Source organism: Pongo pygmaeus, chromosome 1 (genome assembly GCF_028885625.2).
Source record: "Pongo pygmaeus isolate AG05252 chromosome 1, NHGRI_mPonPyg2-v2.0_pri, whole genome shotgun sequence".
Taxonomy (NCBI): domain Eukaryota; kingdom Metazoa; phylum Chordata; class Mammalia; order Primates; family Hominidae; genus Pongo; species Pongo pygmaeus.
Genome location: NC_072373.2, coordinates 224,320,285 through 224,344,982, shown reverse-complemented (window position 1 = coordinate 224,344,982; position 24,698 = coordinate 224,320,285). Strand labels below are relative to the sequence as shown.

Here is a 24,698-nt window from a genome sequence, read left to right as displayed (position 1 = left end):
TATTTTGTATTCTGAAGTATTTTGGGGAGAAAAAGCTTAGACTTTTAATTTTAATTTCATTTAAGGACTAGAAAAATACAAAGTTGCCTCATTACCCAAATTCACCTTTCCCCACTCTTCTGATATTTTATTTCTTTAATTTTAGGCATAAGTTAAGAACAAGCAACAATTTTAACATGACCAAAAAATGTACTTTTGTCTCTGCCAAAACCTGGTCAGCCAGCCCTGGTGGTCTCAATACCAGATTGATTTCTGCCATATGCAATTTCATGACTGTTTTTCAAACAATGCATTTTTATTGTATTTCTCTTTTCAGAAAATTCTTAATCTAAAGCAAAACAAACCAAAACCAAAAGACAGAAACCAAACTTGAGTCAGTTCTTTGAACTGGCAAGATACTCCTTAGAAATCATGTCCTTAAAAAAAATCATGTGAATTCTCTCAGCATGGCCCACTGAAGCACAGATTACTTTTTAAGTGTCTCATTATTTTATTCTCTAACATTTAATGCTGATGTTTTAATTGCACACAGCTGAAGCTGCTAAATGAGCACTGAAATGGATTTAAGTCCTCTTTGAGCTTTGTTGATACCTATAAAAGTTTATATCATTCATTAGAACCACAAATTAAAATTAGTCGTGGTTAGCTGTTCGCTGGCGATTGGAACTCTCACGAACACTTTTGTTCAGGCTCACGAGCTTGTTCTTGCCTAGTATACTTGGATACCTGAAAAGCTGCCTTTGGCCTGTTGGGTATGTTTTCTTTTCACAGAATTGCAAAATATCAGAGCTGAAAAATACAAATAGGTAAACCATCCTATGATTATAAAGCCCCTGTGATTTATAATGTCCCAGTAGTCAGGAGCAACTTTTTTGCTAAACCTTGAATTTTAAGGTGATTTTTTTTTTTTTTTTTTTTTTTTAAATAATGCTTTTCACAGTTGTGCTGGCGTGTTTTCCAGATCCCCAAAGACTTTTTTGCCTTAGGTATGTCCTTTATTTGTTCCTTTGATGCCATGTCCTTCTAGCACTAAAGGAATGGCATCTGGCTCAGTGGATGGTACATGGAAGCCATGCGGGGGGTCATGACTGCTTGTTGCCTCCATTCCTCTTGCTCAAGCAGCCCCAAACCGGCTGACCCCTGAGGGATGAGCTGGTTGATGGTACCCAGGAGAGTCACAGCTCCCTGCTGATGGAATCGGCTCCCCTGGGGCTCCCATCTGCCTTTGAGGTAGACAGTACTTTATTTGTAAGTCCAGTAGGAGCTGAAGAGAAATTAATAGGTTAAGACGAGAAAAGTTTTTATTCTCTTATTTTATTTTATGATTAGATCAGTTAGATTTTCTTTAAAGTTTTCTGCTTAATACATTTTAAGATAACCTCATTTTTCTAAGAGAGCTAGTACATGGACACATTTATGGCTTATTTCCAATGAGCATTGTTTATTTGGTTAGCATTTAGGGACATTTAGTAGACTGTAAGCCAATGGATGTTTTTGTAAACGTGATTCATTGAGAAAAACCTTCATTTGAGAGTCAGATAACCTGCTTTGGACGAGCAAAGTCTCTGGATATGTTTCTGGTATCTGTTGAGGTAGTCACACAAAACTGAAATACTCCAACAGAAAGACTTCAGAAGACTTTCATTTTGGTGTAAAAACAGTGAAATTAGCTGTTTGACTTAAAATATAGGAGTTGTAAGACATTTCATTGATGCTACTTCTGTTTTATCCTCTGTGAAATGTAGATACTGTGTGTCTCCCACTTGCTTTTTAGGGTTGTTGGGAGGATAAATGAAACTGTGTGACAGACACACTGGGAACTCAGAAGAAAGGTGCTTTTGAAACTGAACCTCATCCTATGGCTGTGCTGTTGGCAGGCATAACCGGTGTGCTGAGAGGCAGTGGTAGTGAACCCCGTGGTGAAAGGCCAGGACCATGGGCTCTGGAACCAGGCTGCCTTGGTTCGAATCCCACCTCGACCTCTTGCAAGTGGTCTGACCACAGCAAATCACCCAACCTCTCTGTGCCTGAGTTTCCCCCTCTTTAAATTGGGGATGATAATAATAGTACCCACTAAAGGATCCTGGTGAGTTTTAGCTGAGCACATGTCCACAAAGTGCTTAGGGCAGTGCCTGCCATGTAGTGTGGCTGATCCTCACACCCAGAAAACCCCAGCAGGGGGACTCACACCTTACAGAAAATCAGATTTGAAACCATTCCCCAGTAGTCTTCTAACATTGACTTAGAGACCCTTATATGTTTAGAGAGAGGAACTGAATAGTTTATGGTAATTAAGCACCTTTAAAACAGATGCAAGTTCAGGTGCATAAAGTTAAATCTGGGTTTTTAATCTCTTAGGAAGAAAAGTTTAGATCACAAAGAGCTCCATAACCCTTTGTTGATAGGTTCTTTTAACTGTTTTTGGCTATGGAGGGACAAGGAAGGAAACCTGAGGGACAGACCCACCTTTTACCTGCTTAGCCTTTCTCGTTCCCTTTTACGCTTGGTAAGGTGTCTAGGTAGCTTTGAAGGAGTCAGAAGTGTTGAACTGTTTCAAGGTTTTTACCCAGCTGCATGAGGCTTCGTTGTCCTCTTGAGTGAGGTGGAAGGGACATCACTGCCTTTCCTGAGTGTGTAAGAATGCCTGTTACATATTCATCCCAGGGCTTTCCATACATTTTAATCCACATTTATCTACAAGGTGAGTGGTATGTTCACCCCATTTTGCACATGAGAATGCTGATGCCCAGATAGGTTAAATAAATTCACCCAGGCTCACACCCTCAGTAAACTGCCAAACAGGCCCTTAAATCCAAGTGCCACTCATATCACGGCACTGCTGCCTTGCATTGAGCTGCAAACCTGGCTGAGCCATTCCCAAGAAACGGTTTTGCCCTTTTAGTTGCAGGGACCTCAGCTGTACGCATTATCATCCTTCAGCCATCAGACCTTTTTTTGTTTTTTGTTTTTTTTTTTTTGAGATGGGTTCTCGCACTGTCACCCAGGCTGGAGTGCAGTGGCGCGATCTCGGCTCACTGCAACCTCTGCCTCCTGGGTTCAAGCGATTCTCCTGCCTCAGCTTCCTGAGTAGCTGGGATTACAGGTGCCCGCGACCACGCCTAGCTAATTTTTTGTATTTTTAGTAGAAATGGGGTTTCACCATGTTGGCCAGGCTGGTCTCGAACTTTCCTGACCTCGTGATTTGTCCACCTTGGCCTCCCAAAGTGCTGGGATTATAGGTGTGAGCCACTGCGCCTGGCCCAGACCTTTTAATGCAACAGCGCCCCTAACTTCTGAAGGCCCCTAGCTGGCTTCAACAACCGCCCGTCTTCTTGCCCCCCATGGTGGGCTCTGTCATACATGTGTCAGTTTTAGGGACTCTTATTACCAGTGGCTTCCTCAATCCTGGCTGCACATCCAGAATCCTCTGTACAGCTTTTAAAATAATTCACTTTTTAAGAAACACTTGCCCCATCCCAAGACTCTTGTTCTAGAGAGATGGATAGGTTCAGAAATACAGGAAGTTTATTTTGTAAACAAGAAAACAAATAGGTCCTTAAATTGTGCACATATGGATCTGTGCTTCTGGAGTGTGGGCCAGTGCTATTAATTCTGTAGTTGACTCCATTGTAAGGTAAAATGAGTTTTATGGGCCAGTCTAGTTGTTCAGCCAACAATTGTTAGTACTGTTTCTGTAGGAAAAGTTCCTGGCATCCACCCTGTAGAATACCATCTTCCATGAGTGAGCACTTGATCACCACAGAAGCCAGGTTTGAATTTAGTTAGAGTGAAATGAAGTAGAGGGCCCTGCTTGCTTTCTTGTTCTTTCATTTTTTTTTTCTCTTCCTCTCTTTTGTGGGTTTATTTTTCCCTTCTTTTCTTCTCCTCCATAGTTCCCTCTTTCCTTGTTTTCTCTTTCTTCCACCATCTGGCATATGTTTACAATGTATCTGTCATCAGACTGTGAGGTCCCTGAAATCCTTCAGGTGCCTACCACAGAGTTGACGTGCAAATGTATGTTTCTTTATTTTTTAATTTTTTTTTTTTTGAGACGGAGTTTTGCTCTTGTCGCCCAGGCTGGAGTGCAATGGTGTGATCTTAGCTCACTGCAAACCTCCGCCTTCCGGGTTCTACCGATTCTCCTGCCTCAGCCTCCAAAGTAGCTGGGATTACAGGCGTGTGCCACCATGCCCAACTAATTTTTGTGTTTTTAGTAGAGACAGGATTTCACTATGTTGGCTAGGCTGGTCTTGAACTCCTGACCTCAGGTGATCCACCTGCCTTGGCCTCCCAGAGTGCTGGGATTACAGTGGTGAGCTGCTGCGCCTGGCCAAATGAACATTTCTTAATTTGTCTTAGTATCTGTCTTTCAAAGAAGTAGGTACTGCCCGTTATTAGCTTGAAAATTATCAGATTTTGTTTGTGATTGTCTGTCCTAACTTAAGTGGTTTATCTTGAAGAGCTTAGGTAATTTAGCCTCATAGATTTAGATAGATCGAGAAATGGCAGGCTTCAGTCACTGAATAATACAGAATGTTGGGCAATAAGATGGATTTGGACCATTCAAGGGAGAGCTTATATCAGGCTTTTAGCATATCTGCTGCATAGTTTTTAGAGCTGGAAGGTCTAAGATCATCTGGGTTGGACCCTTCATTTTTGGTGGTGAGGAACCCACTCCTGAGAGAGAAAGGTGCTTCTTCAGTGCCTGCCTCCAGGCCAGGACTTGCCTCCTTCTCCTCTGTGTCCTTAGCTGAGTGAGAGTTGGGATGGCAGAGAGCAGAGGCAATGTGACAGCATAGCTGCTGCGATTAACTGCCTGCCTCTAGACATGTTGGAGAAACAGTCAAAGTAATCCTCCTTCTGTGCTCCCCCTCCCATGGAAACAAGTGATAGAAGGTTAGGGCAGTTTTGAGGGCAAGCGGCGGACTTCCTCACTGTGAAAGTTGGGAAGCTTTGGGTGTGCCCTAGACCCTGTCCTGTTGACCTTGGCACCACCAAGTGGGCTGCTTTAGGTGTCCATCCTGATGGTGTTTAACCCTGCTTGAGGCTTTTGAGGACACTAAGAAACACATGGTGAAGGTGTGGAAGGATTTTTTGTCATTCCTCAATGAAGATCTGCCCTAGGTAGAAAGGGAGTTAATGAAGGAGAAGTAGGCAACACTATTGCTGCACGGTCAGGAAATAACAGAAAACATCTCCCATTTGTTCTCATTTGTGGTGATTGTTTCCCTGGGAAACTGTGGCTGTGGTTACCATCATGCTGTGTGATGCACCTCAGAATCCTAGGATTAGACTAGATTTTCCACTTTCCACACACCTTCAGGTGGGGTCGCAAATGCTCCATATGACAGACTATCGCATACACTGGCCACAGAACTTCAATCATTCAGGTTTGGATATCCAGCCCCTTTTCTCTCTTCTGTGTGGATACTTTTGAGTACTTTATACCTCTAAGCCTTTCGTATTTCCAAAGGAGAAACCAGAATGACTTTTGTCACTCTTTTGTAATGGTGGGAAAAGGACTGGTAGGGGAAACTACCAAGGTTTGACCTGGGATCTACTTTACCTGCTCTAGTTCACCTTGGAGCATCTGACCATACATAGGTCCTTGCACATAGTAGACACTCAGCAAACATTAACTGTCTTTTCATTTCTCATTAGCACAGGTAATTAGGAACAGGAGTTGATAGACTGCACGTATCTGTGCAGAGATATATCTGTAATTGAAGTTTTAATTAAAGAAACACCAGACCAGGCAGATGGTTCTTATCCCTGCATCCTGTAAACCAAACAGCCGTGGCTTTTCGATCTTGAAAACATGCAAAGCTGAGAGTAGCAACATTCGTGGTGGTGCACCAAAGGGAATAGGTTGTCTTGTAAACTAACCATAATCTAATTTTGGTAGCACTCTATGTGATGCCAGATTCAAGGATAATCATTGCAGTTTGAAATGAAAGACAATACATCAAAGTTATGTCCCAACCAAAGCTTTTAAGCCTCAAGTCAAGGGCATTACCATAGCCCAGCTCGTAGATCACAAGACGTGTGGTTTTGTGCTAGATCACGAAAGCTGACAAGGTGTTATTTAGGATCATCAGCTAAATACAGTATTAAATTAGAGGGCTATCATTCTGATTTTTCAGGCATTGCCACCATATAGCAGTACAGAATTGAGAAGTGACTTGTACCTGCCTGCCTCATGCAGATCCTCTCAGCCGTGTCACAGTGACCTTAATGGTCAGTCGAGTGCAGAATTAGAAAAGAAAAACCAAAAACACCCACAAACAGTGACAGAAGAAGACTTCTCTCACATCTTAGCACTTCTCCAGGAACCGCTCCCCCAAGGAACCCCAGCCATTTGTTCTAGTTACGTCGCCATCAGCAGGAAGCTGGAGCAGTAAGGGGCGTGGGCAGACGGTAGAGTCCATGGCAGTTCACCATGACTGCTTGGGCTTCACCCATTCCAAAACCCCCAGTTTCTTACCCCTCCTCATAACCCTTCACTTTGTCACACATGTCATTTTCAGGCATTCAGTGCAGATAGGCAGCTGTGCAACAGGATTACATACTAGTTGATACAAGTATGTTTTTACCACCTACATCTCACTAATTCATTTTCTACTTGGTAGAACCAGTACTGAAGATGTTCATTTCTTTTATCACAGTGAAGAGTTTTAGTTTAGAGGCTAGGAGAGTAATTTCTACTTTGCTGAACAGTGAATTACCTTACCATCCCTGCACTTCTTTTAAAGGAAGTAGAGTTTCCGCTTGAAAAAGAGTCCATGTCATACCAAGATATATATAAGGATCTTCACATTAAAAAATATGTCATCAAATGTAGAGCCTGGAAGTATTTTATCTTAATACCATCTATAAAACTCAGTTATCCTAGGAGAAATGTGTATGTGTAAGTGTAAGGAGACATACCAAACCCACAAGACCCTGTGATGTGCTGTGAGCAAAGCCTGTGTCTTGCTGGTAGACAGAAATGTGTCCATCACTTTCTGGCTTGGGGAAGACTTCAGGTATTTGATGAGATGTCCTTTGGTTTCAGAAGTCAATTAAATCTTAGCTGCTCTGAGTAAACAGCCATTTGTGGTTGTGTTTAGAAAATACTGTAAGATCAGAATTGTGCTACTAGGTATTAGGTTGGCATTTTACATGTGGAATTTGAACCTGACTGTGAAATCTCTTTCTTCTCTAATTTGGTTCAAGACCTGAACATGTAACCTTTGAGTATACAACACAGGTTTAGATTATAAAGGCTTTTCTTTTTTTTTTTTTTTTTTTGAGGCAAGGTTCTTGCTCTGTCACCCAGATGAAGAACCCGCCCACTGGAGTGCAGTGGCATAATCATGGCTTGCTGCAACCTTGAACTCCTAGGCTCAAGCAGGCCTCCTGCCTCAACCTCCCGAGTAGCTGGGACTACCTGTGCTGCTGCGCCTAATTTTTTTTTTTTTTTTAGTTTTGTAGAGATGGAGTCTCTGTCGCCCAGGCTGGTCTCGAACTCCTGGGCTCAAGTGTTCCTCCTGCCTTGGCCTCCCAAAGTGATGGGATTACAGGTATGAGCCACCATGCCTGGCCCTGTGGGAGGTTTCTTATAAAGTGAAACGACTTGTTACTCAGAACAGCATTATGCCTCGCTTCAGGGTGGGAAATAGAGAAGCATCAGCAAACCCACCTGGAATGGTAGGCTTTTTATTTCTCTTTCTCTAGTAGGGTTTTAAAAAAAATTTTATTTATTTTTTATTTTTATTTTTAATTTAATAGAGACAGGGTTTTATTCTGTTGTCCAGCCTGGAGTTCAGTGGCACGACGATCATCACTGTGACCTCAAATGCCTAGGCTCGCCTCTGGAGTAGCTGGGACCAGAGGTGCATACCACCATGCCCTGCTAACTTTTTTGTTTTTGTTGTATAGACAGGGTCTCGCTATGTGTCCAGGTTGGTCTTGAGCTCTTGGCCTCAAGTGATCCTCCTGTCTCAACCTCCCAAGGTGTGGGGTTACAGGCGTGAGCCACCATGCCCAGCCTCTAAAAGTGTTTTTTTTTTAATTTTTATTTTTTAGACAGGGTTTCACTCTGTTGCCCAGGCTGGAGTGCAGTAACATGGTCTTGGCTCATGGCAACCTCCACCTCCAGGGCTCAAGCAGTCCTCCTGCCTCAGCCTCCTGAGTAACAGGGACCACAGGGGCACGCCACCATGCCCAGCTAACTTTTTGTGTTTTTGTAGAGACAGGGTTTCACTGTGTTGCCCAGGCTGGTCTCAAACTCTGGAGCTCAAGTGATCCGCCCGCCTTGGCCTCCCAGAGTGCTGGGATTACAGGCCTGAGCCATTACGTCCGGCCTCTAACAGATTTTAAGGAAGCTTTTGCTCTGTCTGATATCTGTATGATCATGGGAGGGGAGTGGAGTGTTCTGTCCACCCCAGAGTGACTTAAATTCAAATATTCATTTGTTTGTTCAATAAATACTTATTGAATACCGAGTACTAGGCACTGTCCTAGGTGTATCTAGAATGAAGCAATAAATAAAACCATGTTATTCGCCTCGAAGAGCTTATTTTCTGGTTGGGAGAGAGGAATAATAATAAACAATAAACAAAAATAACAGTAATTGAGTGCTTATATATGCCAATTACATTTATTAACTCACTCTTCAGAATACTGAGGAAGTAGGTGCTGTCATTATCCCCATTTCATAGACAAGGAAACCGAGATACAGAGAAGTTGAATTAACTTGCTTAGCGTCACATAGCTAGTAAGTGGTGCTGTTGCATTCCTGTCCAGGTCATTGGACTCTAGATTTCATGCCCTTAATCACTGTGGTATTTTGTTTCTTTTTTTAAAAACTGCCCAATCTGTTTATTTCTAAAGAAGGAAAGAAATGTCAGTGATAGTGTGGTGAACAGTGCAGCAAGGTACACAGTGAGAGGGTTCTTGCATGTCTGTCTGTGGGTGCTATTCTAGTGTGACTGAGCGGGTATCTCTCATGAGGTGAATTGAAGGAAGCAACACTGTGACCACTTGAAGGAAGCAACACTGTGACCACGTAGGTGTCTAGAGTGAGTATTCCAAGCAGAGGGAGCTGCAAAAGCAAAGGCCCTGAGATAGTCAGAGATAGATTTGGCAATGGCGAGAGAGAAGCCAGGAGAATGACAAGGAGGCCTGTGTTGCTGTGCAGAGCGTGGGAAGGGGCAGGGGAGGTGAGGAGCCAGGAAGTAGTGTCCTGTGCGGCCCCGCAGGGCTTGGCACTGTCTTTTGGTTTTGCCGAAAGAGAAGGAAAGCCACCTGAGGATTTTTGAGCAGGAAAAAGACATGACAGAAAGGATCATTCTGGGCCGGGCATGATGGCTCACGTCTGTAACCCCAGCACTTCAGGAGGCCAATGCGGGCGTATCTTGAGGTCAGGAGTTCAAGACCAGCCTGGCCAACATAATGAAACCCCGTCACTACTAAAAATACAAAAAATTAGCTGGGCATGGTGGCGGTTGCCTGTAATCTCAGCTACATGGGAGGCTGAGGCAGGAGAATCGCTTGAATCTGGGAGGCAGAGGTTGTGGTGAGTGGAGATCGTGCCACTGCGCTCCAGCCTGGGAGACAGTGCGAGACTCTGTCTCAAAAAAATAAAATAAAATAAAAAATAAAATAAAATAAAATAATCACTCTGAATGTAGTGCAGAGAGTCTTCCAGGGCAGGGCCAGCAGACCACAGCCCATGGCAGGATCTGGCCCACTACCTGTTTCTGTACAGCTAGCAAGCTAAGAACGCTTTGTATGTTTTTAAGTGGTTGAAAAAAATCAGTATTTTATTTCACATGAAAATTATATGAAATTCAAATTTCAGTGTCCAGTTCCAGTTCTATTGAAACAGAGCCACACTCTTGTGTGTATTACCTGAGGCCGCTTTTGAGCTGCAACAGCCAAGCTAAGTAGTTATAACAGGGAGCATATGGCCTGTAGAGGCTGAAAGATCTATACTGTTTGGCCCTTTACAGAAAAGAGTTGTTGATCCCCTGGTTTGAGATAGAAGTAGGGAGACCAGTGAGGAGACTGTAGTAAGAACTGATGGTGGCTTGGACCAGAGCAGAAGAAATGGTCATATATGGGATGTGTTTGAAAGGAAGAGCTGGTAGACTGTATTAGTATAGGAAGAGTCAGGGATGATGGCTGTGTTTTTGCACTGAGTAACCTTACTGAGATCAGGAAGACTGAGAACAGCAGGTTGGGGAGGAGGGGTGAAGAGAATGTAGGTTATGTTTTGCACCTGTTGACTGTAAGATCAGGTGGAGATGTTGAATAGGCAGTCGTATGTTTGAGTTTGTAACTTCAAGGAGAGGCTGAGGCTGGGTCTAGATTTTGAATGTTTTCAGCATATAGGGGGTTCTAAAAGCTGTAGGACTGGCTGAAGTTTTTTAGGGAGTGTGTACAATAGAGAAGTCCAGACATGGAGCCCTGGGACACCCAATGTTAAGGGGAAGCGGGTAGAAGGGAAGCAAAGGAGAATGAGAAGCAATCAGAGAAGGAAGACAGGGGACGGGGGTGTCCTGGAAGTGCATGTTTCTCTTTGCTTTGCTTTGTTTTTTTGAGACAGAATGTCCCTCTGGTCTCAGCTCACTGCCACCTCTACTTCCCGGGTTCAAGTGATTCTCTTGCCTCAGCCTCCCGAGCTGGGATTACAGGTGTGTGCCACCATGCCTGGCTAATTTTTTTATTTTTAGTAGAGATGGGGTTTTGCTGGGTTGGCCAGGCTGTTCTCGATCCCCTGACCTCAAGTGATCCACATGCCTTGGCCTCCCAAAGTGCTGGGATTACAGGTGTGAGCCACCGCGCCCGGCCAAGGAAGCTCATGTTTCAAAGCAGAGTGATCATCTGTGTCAGATGCTGCTAAAGCTGGAGCAAGAAACAGATGGGTTTCACTGTGGGCTTGGTAGCGGGGAGATCGTTGGTGCCTTTGTTAAGAGCTGTATGAGTGAAACGGTGAGAATAAAAGCCCAGTTCCAGCTGGTTCAAGCAAAAACAACTGGATAGGGAGCTGAGCTGGTGCTCTGAAGGAATTCTGCTTTCGGCAGCCTAAGTGTAGGGCAGGAGAGGGCAGGGAGTTGGATTTAACCTGGGATTAGGATTTTGCCAGGTGAGTACAGTGGAGGGAGGAGGCATAAGAGAGTTGAGCATTGCGCAGAAGAGTCAATGTGAGGATTGAGGATAGACCATGTTGTCTAAGCCAGGCAAGGAGCCAGGAGGCATGAAGGAGCTGAGGGTCAGTAAGAAGTCATGGGCTCAGTGGATTCAAGGAGTAGGATCAAAGAGTTGTTGGAGTTGGGATAGTCGAAGAGTAGAGGGCTTGAAATCGGTATCATGGAGGGTTTTGGTTACATCAAGGTCAAGGGCTCTGCTGTACAGTAGCAGTGTCAGTGAGTCACGTGTAATTTTTAATGTTCTAGTAACTATATTTTTAATAAGTAAAAATAAACTAATTTTAGTAATATATTGTAATATATTTTATTTTACCCAATAAGTCTACATTACATGACCACGTAGTAAGTATAAAAATTGAGATGTTACTTTTTTTGGTATGAAGTCTTTGAAATTGTTATATATCTTATATTTCCATTACCTTCTAATCTGGAGTAGACACATTTCAGGTGCTCAGTGGCTGCCTTACTGGACAGCTCATGGGCTAGCCATGGAGTGTAGTCCAGGATTATCACAGGGGAAGTGTTTAAAGGAACAAGGAGGCCATGGTTCATGAAGGATTGGCCGTGTAGATCTAAAACCACTTCTGACTCCTTCTGAGGGGAGCAAGGTTGAAGAGGAAGGAGGGGACACCATGGCGATTGGTAGAGGTCACGTGCTTCAATGGCTGAACCCAGCAGCCTTTTACCATGCAGATAATTTAGAGAGAATTTAGCTTATTCTCTAGACACACACACACACACACACACACACACACACACACACACAATTTTGTTTGGCTTTGATCCACACAATGTGTTTTTAAAGATGAATAAAAATTGATAATATCAGGTATTTTTTAGCCTTGTAGGCCAGGAAAAAGTAAAATATTTTGAAAGAGTGAACAGGAGTGTCTCAGCAGCATACATGTTACTTTTCATCTTAATCACTTGAGCCTCTCATGAAAGCCTGCAAAGAAGAGGTTAATGGATGCCCCAATTCTGTACCTTTACCAGGTTTAAGCTTACTTCAGTTTCCCTTTAGTTTGTTGCCTGCAGTATCATAATTAACCAAAGAATTCTTCTCAAAAATTACCCTCAAAAATCCTACAAACTCCACTGTTAGGAAGCGAGCCCATTTTGAGGACGTATTTGTGAACCCTGTGTTCTTGGATGCCTTATGTGTTGAAGGAATAATTACTTGTTCATTTTGTAGTGCTAAAATCCTGGGAATGCGCAGTCTAAGCAGTCTAGAGCATGTCAGTGTCCCACCTTTGGAAATCTCCTAAGAGCATGTAGAGACTCTGGTTTATCATTAACTGTGTTGCTTTCCTATCTTTTACACAAAGTGTTCTCCTTCCCGCACCATTGTATTCACATGACAGAAAGCTCAGTTAATGCCATTTAGTAATAATGAAAGCTTACTCATTACATACATTTTCTTAAACTCTTTTTATTCTAATTAAAATGTTTCCATCTGATGAGGAAGTGTATGGATACCAAGAACTGGAAATTAAGCAAGAAATTAAAAGAATATTAATGGCTTTCTTGTAATTTGTTTTGAGGTTTTTCTTCCCGCTAAATGGTGTTTTGCTTACAGAGTCACCCCTCACACAGAAATCTTTATGATGAATGGACTAGAATATATCCCAGCAAAAGAAGAGCTATTTTATGATACCACTTGTAAATTACAACACATGTTATGGAAGTATTTGCTTTTTTAAAAATATTAGCTTTTTAAAGGCATTGTTAGTATAATTAATTTGGCACACACACAATTCTAGTTTCTTTGAAAGTGAAGGTCAGTGTGTATGTGTAGGGGATTAAGAAAGAGAGAGTTCTGACATTTAAAAAATTATTTTCTATTTATACCTGAGTCATTAGAATGCTCAAACCATCCAAAGTATAACATTTAAACTTGTAATTCATTCATTCCTTCAGAGATTTGCTGCTGAAACTTAAACTTTAACCAGCATAGCCAGCATAGCCTTAACCAGGGCAGGTATTTGGTCTGCAGTAGGCAAGCCTTTGCCCCCATCCCTTGTCTTCAGGCCACAGAGTCCACATGCATGCCATTGCTCTGGCGGTTCTTTTTCTGGTCATGTGGACTTGTCTCTACTAATAAAGTTTTCATTAACTTGAAGCTCCTGCCTCTGAATGTAGATGCAGGTGGAAGCAAAGAAACACCGAACCCACCCCTTCCTGATCAAGTGCAACGTGCCCCACCCAGCTGCATCTCACCTTCCCCCTCCCCTCCCCTCCCCTCCCCTCCCCTCCCCTCCCCTGCCCTCCCTTCATGTGTGGACACTTTTTCTGTCCGTTCCTACTTGCTGTTCCCTTCTCTGCACGAGCTCTTCCTCTGGAGGGCAGCCCGCATGCCACTCCTCTCATGCACCTTTTCTTGGGAACTGTGTTCAGCACAGCCTGTCCTTTGGTTCACTCTTACCCTGGGCACTGCTTCCCATGTCCTGTGCAGGCCCTTGCCATAGCATATTGTGATTTATCTCTGTTGGTGTCTTTACTCCACTCAAGTGGGAGCTCCTTGGGCAAGGGTGCTGGGCCTCCCTTATTTTTGTTTCCCTTGAGCCCACCATCTGCACGTGGTTATGGGTGGGTGGATGGGGGAAGTGACAGTGGGGTAACATACCTTCAAGCCCAAAATGTAAACTTAATAAGTGTTTTGGAGGAAGAGAAGAATAAATACTGTTTTTGTTTATACAGGTCTTAAAATTTTGGTAGCAGAAAGCAAATGTGCAAAGAGCAATGGAAAACAAGTCAGAAGCTGCTGTCTGATTCCAGAGGAACTCGTATTTTATGTAAAAAAAAATGTAATTGACATTTGATTGCCTTGAAATCTTCAGTTTGTTGTGCTGATATCTTAAGTAACTAATTATTTAGTTGAATAACTACTAGGGAAATAGGCCATAAATGTCACTCGTGCTTTCCTTGTAAGAAGCCCACAGCTCTTTTCACAGCATGCTCTTTTCAGTACCTGTTCTAGGCTTGTGAAAGTCACTGGCCTCTGCACATTGGACACAGGCCTGAATGTGATGTTTTACTCACATTTTGTCCACTGGAATTAAACAGCTGTGCTGATATTCAGTTGATTTGAGGTTTGGTTGGAAATCAGTCCCAAATTTGGGAAGCAAATGAGACAGAACCCTCCACACCCCACCACATGCTTCCAGCTCATCCCGTGAAAATTCATGAGCACAGTGTGGAGTGTTTTATCTAAAGCCACTCCCTTTTTGACCTTTCCCCCAAAGTAGTGAGGGAGAGAAATGAAAGAACAGATCTGGGGCTTGCCTTCAGCTTCACTGTGCATTTTTGGTCATTTTAGAAGTCATCTTTCAGTTGTTAGGATGTTACATTAATTAGGAGATGCTAGTCATTTTGTTCATGGAAACTGGAGTATCCCTTTGAAGTATTATATTCTTCTAATCTATGAAACTGGCCCAGGAAGTAACAATGGGAAGTGCTGGAAAATGGAATTTAAGAAGTCCACCTTCTTAGTCCTGTGCTTAAGCAGAGAGTCTCTAGCAGGGAGCCTCTGGAAGCATTGTGTTCTGTTGTATCAATATGTACTTAGACGTGTTAATCTGAATTAGGGAGTTGATTGTACATAATGACTCCCCTGGGATGCTATGTTAGAAGAAAACCCAAAACTTAAGTAGTTTGCTGAATATGCATAGTAAGTAAAAAAATTCTTCCAAAATTAGTGTTAATTGAATCTGAGCCTTGATCTTCTTTGAACCTTTTTTTATTTGATCTTTTAAAAAAGTTTTCTGGCCTCTTAAAGATAAAACCTACAACCCAATAAAAGTCATGCTGTAATGATTGCAAAAAGACCATTGTATGAGACCCGTTTTGGATTATCATAGGTGAAGAAGTCAGACATATATGGTTGTATATACATGTGTATAGTATGTGGGTGGGGGTAGATACATACCTGTTCATCTGTATACGTATGTGTGTGTTTAATATATACTTTAGTTTGCCTTTACCCAGATGTCTCCTTCTCTCTCTGCCTCTGGAAATGGAGCAAATTTTCTTCAGTTAAAAACAGAAATAGAAGCGACGGTTTTGACCCATTTTACACCTATTTATTTCAGGCTCTCACCACACACTTGTTCATGGGCGCAGCAAAGAAGAGGGATCCACAGAGCTGGAGCCGTGAGGGCTGACACATTGGAATGAAAGTTGGCAGAATTCATAGGGAGAGCTTTCCCATCCTGCCAGCCCCATGTCTGGCTTTAAGACAGTTCTATTAGTGAATTAACTGTTCTCAAAACCCCAAATTAATTTGAACCGAATGTTACTAAAAATGAAATAGAATAAAGTGACCTACTCTTGCCTCATCCGGAGTTATTACGAAGGAGCTCCGCAGCCTGACTGAGCTCTGGAGAGCAGGGCTCTGTGCACATGCCTCCTGGTCCAGAGGCCTCCGTGACCATCCATGATGCCACTCTGTCCCTTCAGCAAGCTGCCTTTTTCTTCCTAGCACCTGCCCCAGCGGTGGTATGTTTTCCTGTCAGTTACCACCTGTCTCATCAGAATGGAAGCTCCATGAGAGCAGGGCCTTTGTCTTGTCCCCGTGTATCTCCAGTGCATAGGACAGTGCTGACACAGTGCAGAGTCTAAATAAATGCTGTTGAACGAATGTGTGGGTCACTTGCGTCGCATCCTTTCTGAACGTTTTTCCTTTAACTTGCCATTTATATATACCTTTTCCAATGATAAAGCAGTGAAAGTTTGGAAAGAAGCATAAAGCTTTTGTTGTGATTGAAGTAACTGGAAGCCTAGTTCAGGGTGCTGTGAGAGGCTGGAGCATATCAGGACTTTGGAATTATGAATTACAGACTTACTATATGTGATGGTATCGGTGCCTCCTGAAGAAGTAGAAGACAGAGATGCATAGAAACATGAGTCATGTCTCTGGAATACTGTAATATCGACATCTAGTGAGAGTCTAGAAAGAAACATGGAGAAATAAAAAGGAGGCAGGAGACAGGCAAATACTTAGTGGTTCTCAATTATTTAAGATAAATTTTGGTATCAAGTAAACAAGATAAATCAAAATATTTTCTAGATCAAGTAGGCATTAACAAAGATATAGAGGAAACTTGGAGGCAATTACTTAGATAATACTAACAGAAGTACTTTTGTTCCAGATACCTCCACAGATGCCATGGTTACCCCGTCTTTATTCGTTGATATTCTTGGCGTAGGCCAGAATACCAATATTGTTCTTAAAAACCTTTGAGGAAGTTTTTCTTTTTTTCTTTCTTTTTTTTTTTTTAAGCAAAGAACAGAAACAAAACCAAGGAGACAGTATCCTGTGATGTAGGCTGTTATCTCAAGGTGAGTTTATTTGTAGCACTAACTTGTGACGAATTGTCTAAAGAACTGAAACTTCTTTTTAGGTATAGCTTATTGGTCAGATTTTGTTCATTTCAGTGTAAACTTCAGTTATTTATTACACACTGAGGGAAATCAACTAAAATCAGGAAAACCAACGTCCAATTGAACTTGAGTTATTTTGCATAGAGAAGTAACCAATATTTCTGATCAAACTATTAAAGCTGTTTCAGTTCCTTTTAAATAAAAGCAAAGGCTAAATTTTTTCGCATACCACAAAGCAAAATAAAACGAAAAAACCTTTGGTCATGATGCATTTTTTATTCAACTGATTGCTGAATTATTTTGATTATATAATCTTACACTCTTATGAAAGTATAAGAAGTATAAATTCTGGGGTGAAGAAATAAATGTAGAAAGCAGTTAATGAGGCAGAACTCACAAATCTGTATTTATAGTTTCATGGGCAAATAAATTATAAGCAGAGGATACAGATGTAAAGAAAAATTCTTGATTGCATTCAAGAAATGCAAGGTTGAACTAACTTTTTACTAAAATGGAATGGTATCGCCGCTCAGAGGGATGTGGGGAGTAAAGTAAGTGTGATGTGCTTAGAACAGCAAGCTAGGCTGCAGTGCGCACTTGTCAGTGTCTGCTGCTTATCTTACGAGGATTCTAGCACAGAAGATTAAATCATGTTTTAATCATGCTTAATATATGGTACTGTAGTTTTATTATGGTTAATGCCCACTTCTAATTCAATGAAGAGTGGCTTTTTAAAGCAAAGGAGAAATCAACATGTTTTTCTTGGGGCTCTTATATTGTGTGTGTGTAGAAGATGCTGGGATGGGTTATCCATACGACAGCCCCTGTGACCAGAGATGCAGGAGCACATGCATCACTCTTAGTTTTATTTTATTTATTTTGTATGTTATTTTCATAAATCTGAAGGTTTGATCAGCTTACTGTTTTTAGTATATTCTGCTGCTGCATATGTGTACCTTTAATTTTTGTGGAATTAAATTGAAAATTTTGACCAGTAAATGCTTAAAGCCACTGTCAAAATTACATACTTAGCACTTCATTGATTTGAAGGCTAGTTTTCATTCAACATTCCTGCAGTTTGTGTGTGACCTGATTTTAAAGAGCAGTTCCATGAGTTAGTGCCCTCTGGTGGCACACAGAGGACATCAGGCAGAGAGGGACTCTGACCCAGGAGCCTTCTGGAGGCTCTGCTGAAGAGAAGCCAGTTTATGACTGGCCCTGTAATTTCATATTTTTTCATGTATTCACTGCTTGTCAGTTTCCTACTCCATTAAGCCATGGCCCTGGCATTGACTCAGTAACAGCTTTATAGCAAGTCTTTAGCAGCTTATGTTGTGAGGGAATTTCCAGGTGGATTTGCTGTAAGAAGCGTTTACCAATGTTGAGATTTCCCATGAGGAACCAGGACATCCATTTTTGGATGCATCTCTTAACTCCCTTTTGAAGAGCAGACCATGTCTCTTCCTGGGTTAAGGAAGGAAGCTCCCTGATGGCGTTTGAGTGACTGACTGGCGCAGCTTGGGGTGGGCCTTCAGTGGGTTTTAGTCTTTGATAGGCCTTTGTTTCCCATTTTGGTCTTCCCTGGAGGGCAGCCCATCTTGTCCACTTAGGCTCTTGGACAGTTTTCTTTTCTTTTTTTTTTTGAGGTAAAGTCTCACTCTGTTGCCCAGGCTGGAGGGAGTGCAGTGGTATGGTCACAGCTTATTGCAGCCTTGACCTCCCGAGCTCAAGTGATCCTCCTGCCTTAGCCTCCTGAGTAGCTAGGACCACAGGTGGGGGCCACCATGCCTGGCTGATTTCTTAATTTTTCTGTGGAGTGGAGATCTTGCTATTTTGCCCAGGCTGGTCTTGGAACTCCTGGCCTCAAGCAGTTTTCCTGCTTTCCTCCCCAAATGCTAGGATTATAGGTGATGAGCCACCCTGCCCAGCCTGCTTGGCCAGATTCTTTACTCTTTAGGCAGACCAAAAACTGAATCCTCTCATCACTCTGAAAAGTTGTGGGACCTCAAGAAAGTCACTCTTTCATGAGTTTCTTTAGCTGTGAAATAGTCACAGTTTCTAAGCTGTCTTTTGAACCTGTGTCAAGAGAGAGTTGTGAGGATGATGTGAGATGATGTGTCTGAGAGTCCTGACACATTGACCTATGCAGACTGCTGCTAAAGACATTTCCCTTTCCTTCCTCAAAGGCAAGCCTCACCACCTTGATTAAAAGGTCATTAAAAAGGAACTTTATTTGACAATAATCCCTTATTTATAACAAAGTTGCTAAGATAGTTTGGAGTGCCCATAGATCCCTTACCTAGTTTCTTGTGCAATCCCCACTTTTATACTATTGAGTTTCCCTGATGAGTTTTCATATCTATGATCTCTGTGAACTTGGATCAAATTTGGCTTAAATGCCTATTTACCACTTTGCTAAGACAGAAACGTTTGCGCTGAGTCCCTGAATTCCATTGTAGATGTGTTGGCATTTGCTTCCAAACCATCCTTCTGGTTTTACCTTGCCCTGTGTCTGTGGTCATTTGACATTAGAATAGCCTTCTGTGATTTTCCGGGACCTTAATACCTAAATATTTTCCCTGCTTGTACAGCTAATGAGTTGTGCAGCCTAAGGAAACACGGGGTAGTCAGTTTTCATCAGTATTTCAACTAGGCATTTTTGCCATCTCATGGCTACTTCTCAAGCAATTACAATTTAAGTCAAGGTAGTATAGCACCTGCATCTTCAAAAAACAAAACAAAAAGTTTTTTATCTTCAGAAGTAAGGAAAGAAGCTTATTGGACTTCGCAATAGAAAGTCCACCAGCCAATTTTAATACATAAATAATCTATGATTAGCATTAGTATATGAAAAAAATAGCAGCTCAGATTTTATGTACTTCTGCAGTTTAAGAAAGTGATGCCACAGACAACATCTCATTTGGTTTCTTAGCAACCCTGAAAGACCGGCAAGGAGAGCTTTGTCCCTCCCTTTTCATGAACCTGAATGTTGTAAGGGAGGCCAAGAAGTGGCCTGGTGAGACTGCACAGCCAGAGTTAGAGCCCAGGTCCACGTGAGTCACTGTACAGACACATCCTGAGCACCAGCCCACGCACTTCTGCCATCAGGAGGCTTTGAAACTGCTGTGGTTCCCCTTTTAAAATGGCTAACCTCTACTTCAGCAACCTTATTTACGCATTCATATGCATCATAATTCTTTAATGTCTAGTAGACAATTTTCACATTTTGTTTCAGCCCAGATCTTTACTAAATTTTGTGAGATCAGCATTGTTGGGCTTGAAATAACCAAACCTCACCATGCTGTGCCTTCAGAAATACCAGATTGGGCGGGTTGTGAGTTCATCTCATCCTCCCTGATGTTGACACTACCAGCACCATCAGCAGGCTCTGGGATAACTGCAGCTCCCTCTGAGAGGCTACATCTTGTTTGCGATCTGTGGGTTACATATTGTGCTAGAGATAAACCTTGACAATAGAGACATGTGTGACATATTTTTTACAAGAGTCACTGAGATATTTGAATGAGAAGATGATGTAGTTTGAAAAAGTGATAAATGGGCCAGGTTCTTGAGAAGCTAGCAGAATGTCTTATTGAAACCTTGGGATCCAATCTGAAAACAGAAATGAGTCTCCCAAGCAAATTTTTTTCTTTTCTTTCTTTTTTTTTTTTTTTTTGCAAATGTGGTGGGGGAAGATGCTTTTATATAAATTCTATACCTGTGTCTGTGGTATAAAAATCAAAATTTTGTCCTCTTGTGCCTCGGTTGGTTGGTTTCATTTTCGACTAGGTCTCCGTTTCTAACAGCATCTCAGGTAACTTTTCTGAAAAATATGGGTTCAGAGGAGCTCATGTGCTGGTGGCTGTAGTGGCAGCTAGTTCCAGACTATGAGATCTCAGTGACCACTTTGGTGGGTGTTTTGTTTTAAATCAATAATAGAGGTGAATCTGTACTACAAAGTAAAATGTATGAGTAGATATGTTTTCATGTTTTGAAGTTTTTTATCTTCAGAAATAAGGAAACAGCCTCATTAAAGAACTGTTAAAAAAAAAAAAAAAAAAGCTGTGGCCGGGCGCGGTGGCTCACGCCTGTAATCCCAGCACTTTTGGGAGGCTGAGGCGGGTGGATCACGAGGTCAGGAGTTCGAGACCAGCCTGGCCAACATGGTGAAGCCCTCGTCTCTACTAAAAACACAAAAAATTAGCCGGGCATGGTGGCGTGCCTGTAATCCCAGCTACTGAGGAGGCTGAGGCAGGAGGTGGAGGTTGCAGTGAGCCGAGATCGCGTCATTGCACTCCAGCCTGGGCGACAGAGCAAGACTCCATCTCGAGGAAAAAAAAAAAAAGAAGAAAAAAAAAGCTGTTTGTCTGTTCTAGCCTGGCACCTATGAGTTCTGGAGCAGCACCCAAAGCCAGTTCCTGCTGGCTTGCCTAGGAACCTCTTTGGCATGGGTGGGCGAGCTGCTCCCTTGCAGCAGTTTCAGATGTCACTTGAGAAAAATATTTGTTGTTGTTTGGTTGCCCTCTTCAGTGGTGATGCTTTTAGGAAGTTAGGAAACAGATGAGACAGTCTGGCTGGAATAAGAGGGTGGGTAACCACTGATCTGAGATCATCCCTGTTGATAGGTTTGCAGAATTCTAAATGGAGATTTTAGCTTCACATGCACACTGAGGGGGTTGTGCATTTTCATAGGCTTATGTTCCATCAGGGGTTCTGCATGATCTTGGAAGAGAGAGAATAGGTGTGGTTCTTGGCTCTGTTGGCTGGTGGGTTTAGCTGTGGATCGCTTAAGAGACCCATAATCCTTGCTTTTTGTACTGTTCTGTATTCCGTTTGTCAGGCTGAGAGGGAGGGGGGTTTGTGTTAATTTGTAGCTTACTGACCCTGACTGGAAAAGAGAGTAAGATTTTGGTTGTATAATTTACATAAATGACCAAAAATATCAAGCCCACTCCTCACACAGGTGACCCAGGCATCCAAATATTTACTCCAATGATTAGTCTTCTTCAGCCGTGGATGGGCACTTCTTTCCTTTCTCCTCTCTCTTTTCTTTACCCACCAGATAGATTCACACTGAAAGATAAAACAGGCTCCAGGATTTAAATGCTGAAAATGAAGATTGATGCTTTCAGGTGCCTTGTGGCAAGCACAATTAAGTGAACGGAGAACTGGGGCAATTGTTTATTTGAAGATTGGTGTGACATATGAATGAACTTATTTTTTCAGTACCCACCCATCTACCCTGAACTGAAATAGGCATTTGGAGTAGGTTTTGCATTTTAAGTTCAATTTTAAGAACCAGCCATTCACTGTGAAAGCGAAGTTGCTGGGAAGTTTGTTTTAAGGATGATGCCACCCTCTATTTCTGTGAACCCAGTAAAAATAGAATGGAATAAAATTTAATTATGCTATACTGAATATTTCATGTGGAATTAAGGGGCAAAAGCTGCCTTTAAAAAGCATTAGGTTTGGAAAGAATAAAGGCTTTGTAGGTTCTTTGGAAGATACTATAATTAAAAGATTTGCTCAAATGTATTTTTCCCTTTTTGAAGAATTTAAAGAAATCCATCCCTCCCTTCCTAAATTGATTACCTCTCAAGCGTCAGCCCTTCTTGGCAGTAAATACGGTGAAGCTGCCGCTGTGCTGATTTGACGGCTTCTTTCTGTTAAATGTAAAATAGTTTTTTAATCTTCTGATTTAGATGTTTAATAGAAAGTAAATGTTTGACTTGCTTTGGTTTCTGCTGAACCTGTATTTAAATCCACACAAACAGTTTGAATAAAGTGAAAACATCACTGGACTAGCTATTTTAAACATTTCAGGATATAAGAATGCTAAATGGGGGTTCCTTTTAAAAATAGAAATGGCGGCTTGCATTTACATAATTACTGCTAACTAGCACAACATTTTAAATGGTGACAAACTCAGGGTAGAAAAAGTATCTGTTTTAAAAGCCTGGTAAAAGGAAGCAGAAAATGCTCTGTGAGCAGCTGCTTCAGATGGAGGGTCTTTGCAAAGCCAGGAGACCAAGACTTTTCAGTAGGAAGGGCGAGGTCAAGGGAGGAGGCAAGACGTAGCTCAGGCAAACTTCTTACAGGCCCTGAGCCTCAGCCACCGTTCATTTTGGAGCATGATTGTAAGTATTAACACTTAAATCTGCCTTGGTGTCTGGACAGGGTGCAGTGTTCTCTGTCCGCTGTTAGAAGGGGTCAGGTGAGGGCTGAAGTCCAAAGTTGGTGAAAGAGCGTGGAAGAATATTTATGAACATGAAGGCTGAGATTGACTTAACACAAACTCCTCAGTAGTTCAAGCCAGAATCTCAGGCCTGTCCTTGATTCTGCCCTTTTTTCCCCATCCCAGACATCCATCTTTCTCCTTCCAAGATATATCCATCTTTGCACATCTCTGCTAGTACCACCCTAGTCCAAGCCACCTTCTTTTCTTTGCCTGGAGATCTGTCACATTTTCCTGTGTGGACTTCCTGTCTCCAGTTTGCTCCCCTTGGAATAGATTCCCCATGCGCTAGCCAGGGCAATCTATGAAGAATGTAAATAGGATTCGCTCACTAGCTTAAATCCTACAGTGACTTTCTATCCATTTGGAGTCTGGTCAGCATGAATAATCTGGCCTCTGCCTCTCTGTTTCCTACCAGGTGCCCCTTCCCTCTAAGCACCCTTCCCATACGGGGAATCCATCAAACATGATTCTTTTTTGCATTTGCTGTTTTCTCTGCCTAAAATGATTTCCTCTCCTCCCCATCTTTGTTTGCTGGCTCCTTTGTGTCATTCAGGGCTCACCTCAAATGTTATCTCCTCAGAGAGACCCTCCCCCGATAGCCTGATGACAGGTGATAGTCCCCTGTCACTCTGTCATGTGGCAGTGTGGTTTTTTCATAGCATTTATTACTGTCTGAAATTGTCTCTTCTTTTTCTTCTTTTTGTCCTCAGCTCTTCCCCCTCCTACAAGCTCTTTTAGGGCAGGGGGCCCTGTCTGTCTCCTTTTCAGCTATGTTCTGAGCAGTTAGATGTACCTGCAAGTGCCTAAGTATCCATTGATTAAATCAGTGCAGGAGCGGAACCCTGCAGATCACTAATGCCCAAGGAGAGCTCCCACTTGGTGGAACTAGCTGCCTAGAAGCTGCTCCTCAAATTCTTGCCCACATTTTTTTTGAACCGTTTGGGAAAAAACTGCTCTAAACTTTGCCTTTTAGGGTTGAAAGTTGAAATTTGGGGATTCACAGAATGCTTGTACTTAAACAGAATCAGCCTGTGTCCCTAGAAGGACATGAAATTCCCCTAGTTCACCCCAAATGAGGTGAAAAGATAATTTCCTAGCATTCTTGGTCCATAGTAGAAGTTCACCAGTGGCAATCTGCCTCTGTGTCCTTCCTGGGGCAGTGGGATGGCACTGCTTGCCTTTGCTGAAGACTGAATTTGAATTCCCTGAGACCCAGCCTTCGGAGCCAGATAGCATTTTCTGTGATTTCTCCTGTGGCGTGTCTGGCCAGGATGCTTTCCGTGTCGAATGTTAATTTTGGGGTTAGGTAGCAAATCTGTTAAGATAGAGATATTTGCAGAAATCTAAACTTTGGTCAGCCACTTTTCGTTTCATTGGTTTTCCACCTGGCAACATCCAAGGGTTCAGGAGGAAAACATGGTAATGGCTACTGATACCTAGGCAGTTGTGATTCTTTCCTTCCCTAAAGAAGCTGACGCAGAGGGTTCAATTAACTACTTCCGAGGAACCCTTTGCATCAGCTTCCTTAGGGAAGAAAAGAATCACGTTTCCAACTCACTGAGTCTCAAATGTATTATGCCACTCCAAGCTGTATGTTGAAGTATTTACTTTGGTCTTGAATATACTCGTTGGGGACTGGATTGTAGAACTCAGGAGACCCATCTGCTTGGCAAAAGCTCCCCTGTGCAACTTTTCATTCTTGTTGCTGTCTTTATCAGGGCATTATTACAGTGATTGGGTTGTGCAAGGAGAAACAGTAACTTCCCAGTTAATTTATAGTGAAATGGACCTTTTTAGAACTGAGACCTAGAGATAAAGCCGTGGAACTGGAGGATTTCAGTTGCTTTTGAGTGAGCATCAATTCGTTAGACTAGTTTTAAGAGAAC

General features: G+C 42.4%; 1 protein-coding gene across 16 annotated transcripts in view; it reads left to right on the top strand.

The window, feature by feature from the left end:
• Positions 1–24,698, top strand: part of CAMTA1 (calmodulin binding transcription activator 1) — a 980,974-nt gene that overhangs the window by 88,156 nt on the left and 868,120 nt on the right. Inside the window, exon 5 of one of the 16 annotated variants that reach the window (XR_008492581.2) lies at positions 13,893–15,831. The exons of 13 other annotated variants lie outside the window; for them this stretch is intronic. Coding sequence is in view for 1 of the 3 variants with exons in the window: in XM_054441169.2 (XP_054297144.1) it covers positions 15,284–15,355 (72 nt within the window). In the remaining 2 variants the exon portion in view is untranslated. Of the gene's footprint in view, positions 1–13,892; positions 15,832–24,698 lie in introns of those variants that run through there. 2 more of the 16 variants (XR_008492582.2, XM_054441169.2) reach the window with 2 other exon arrangements.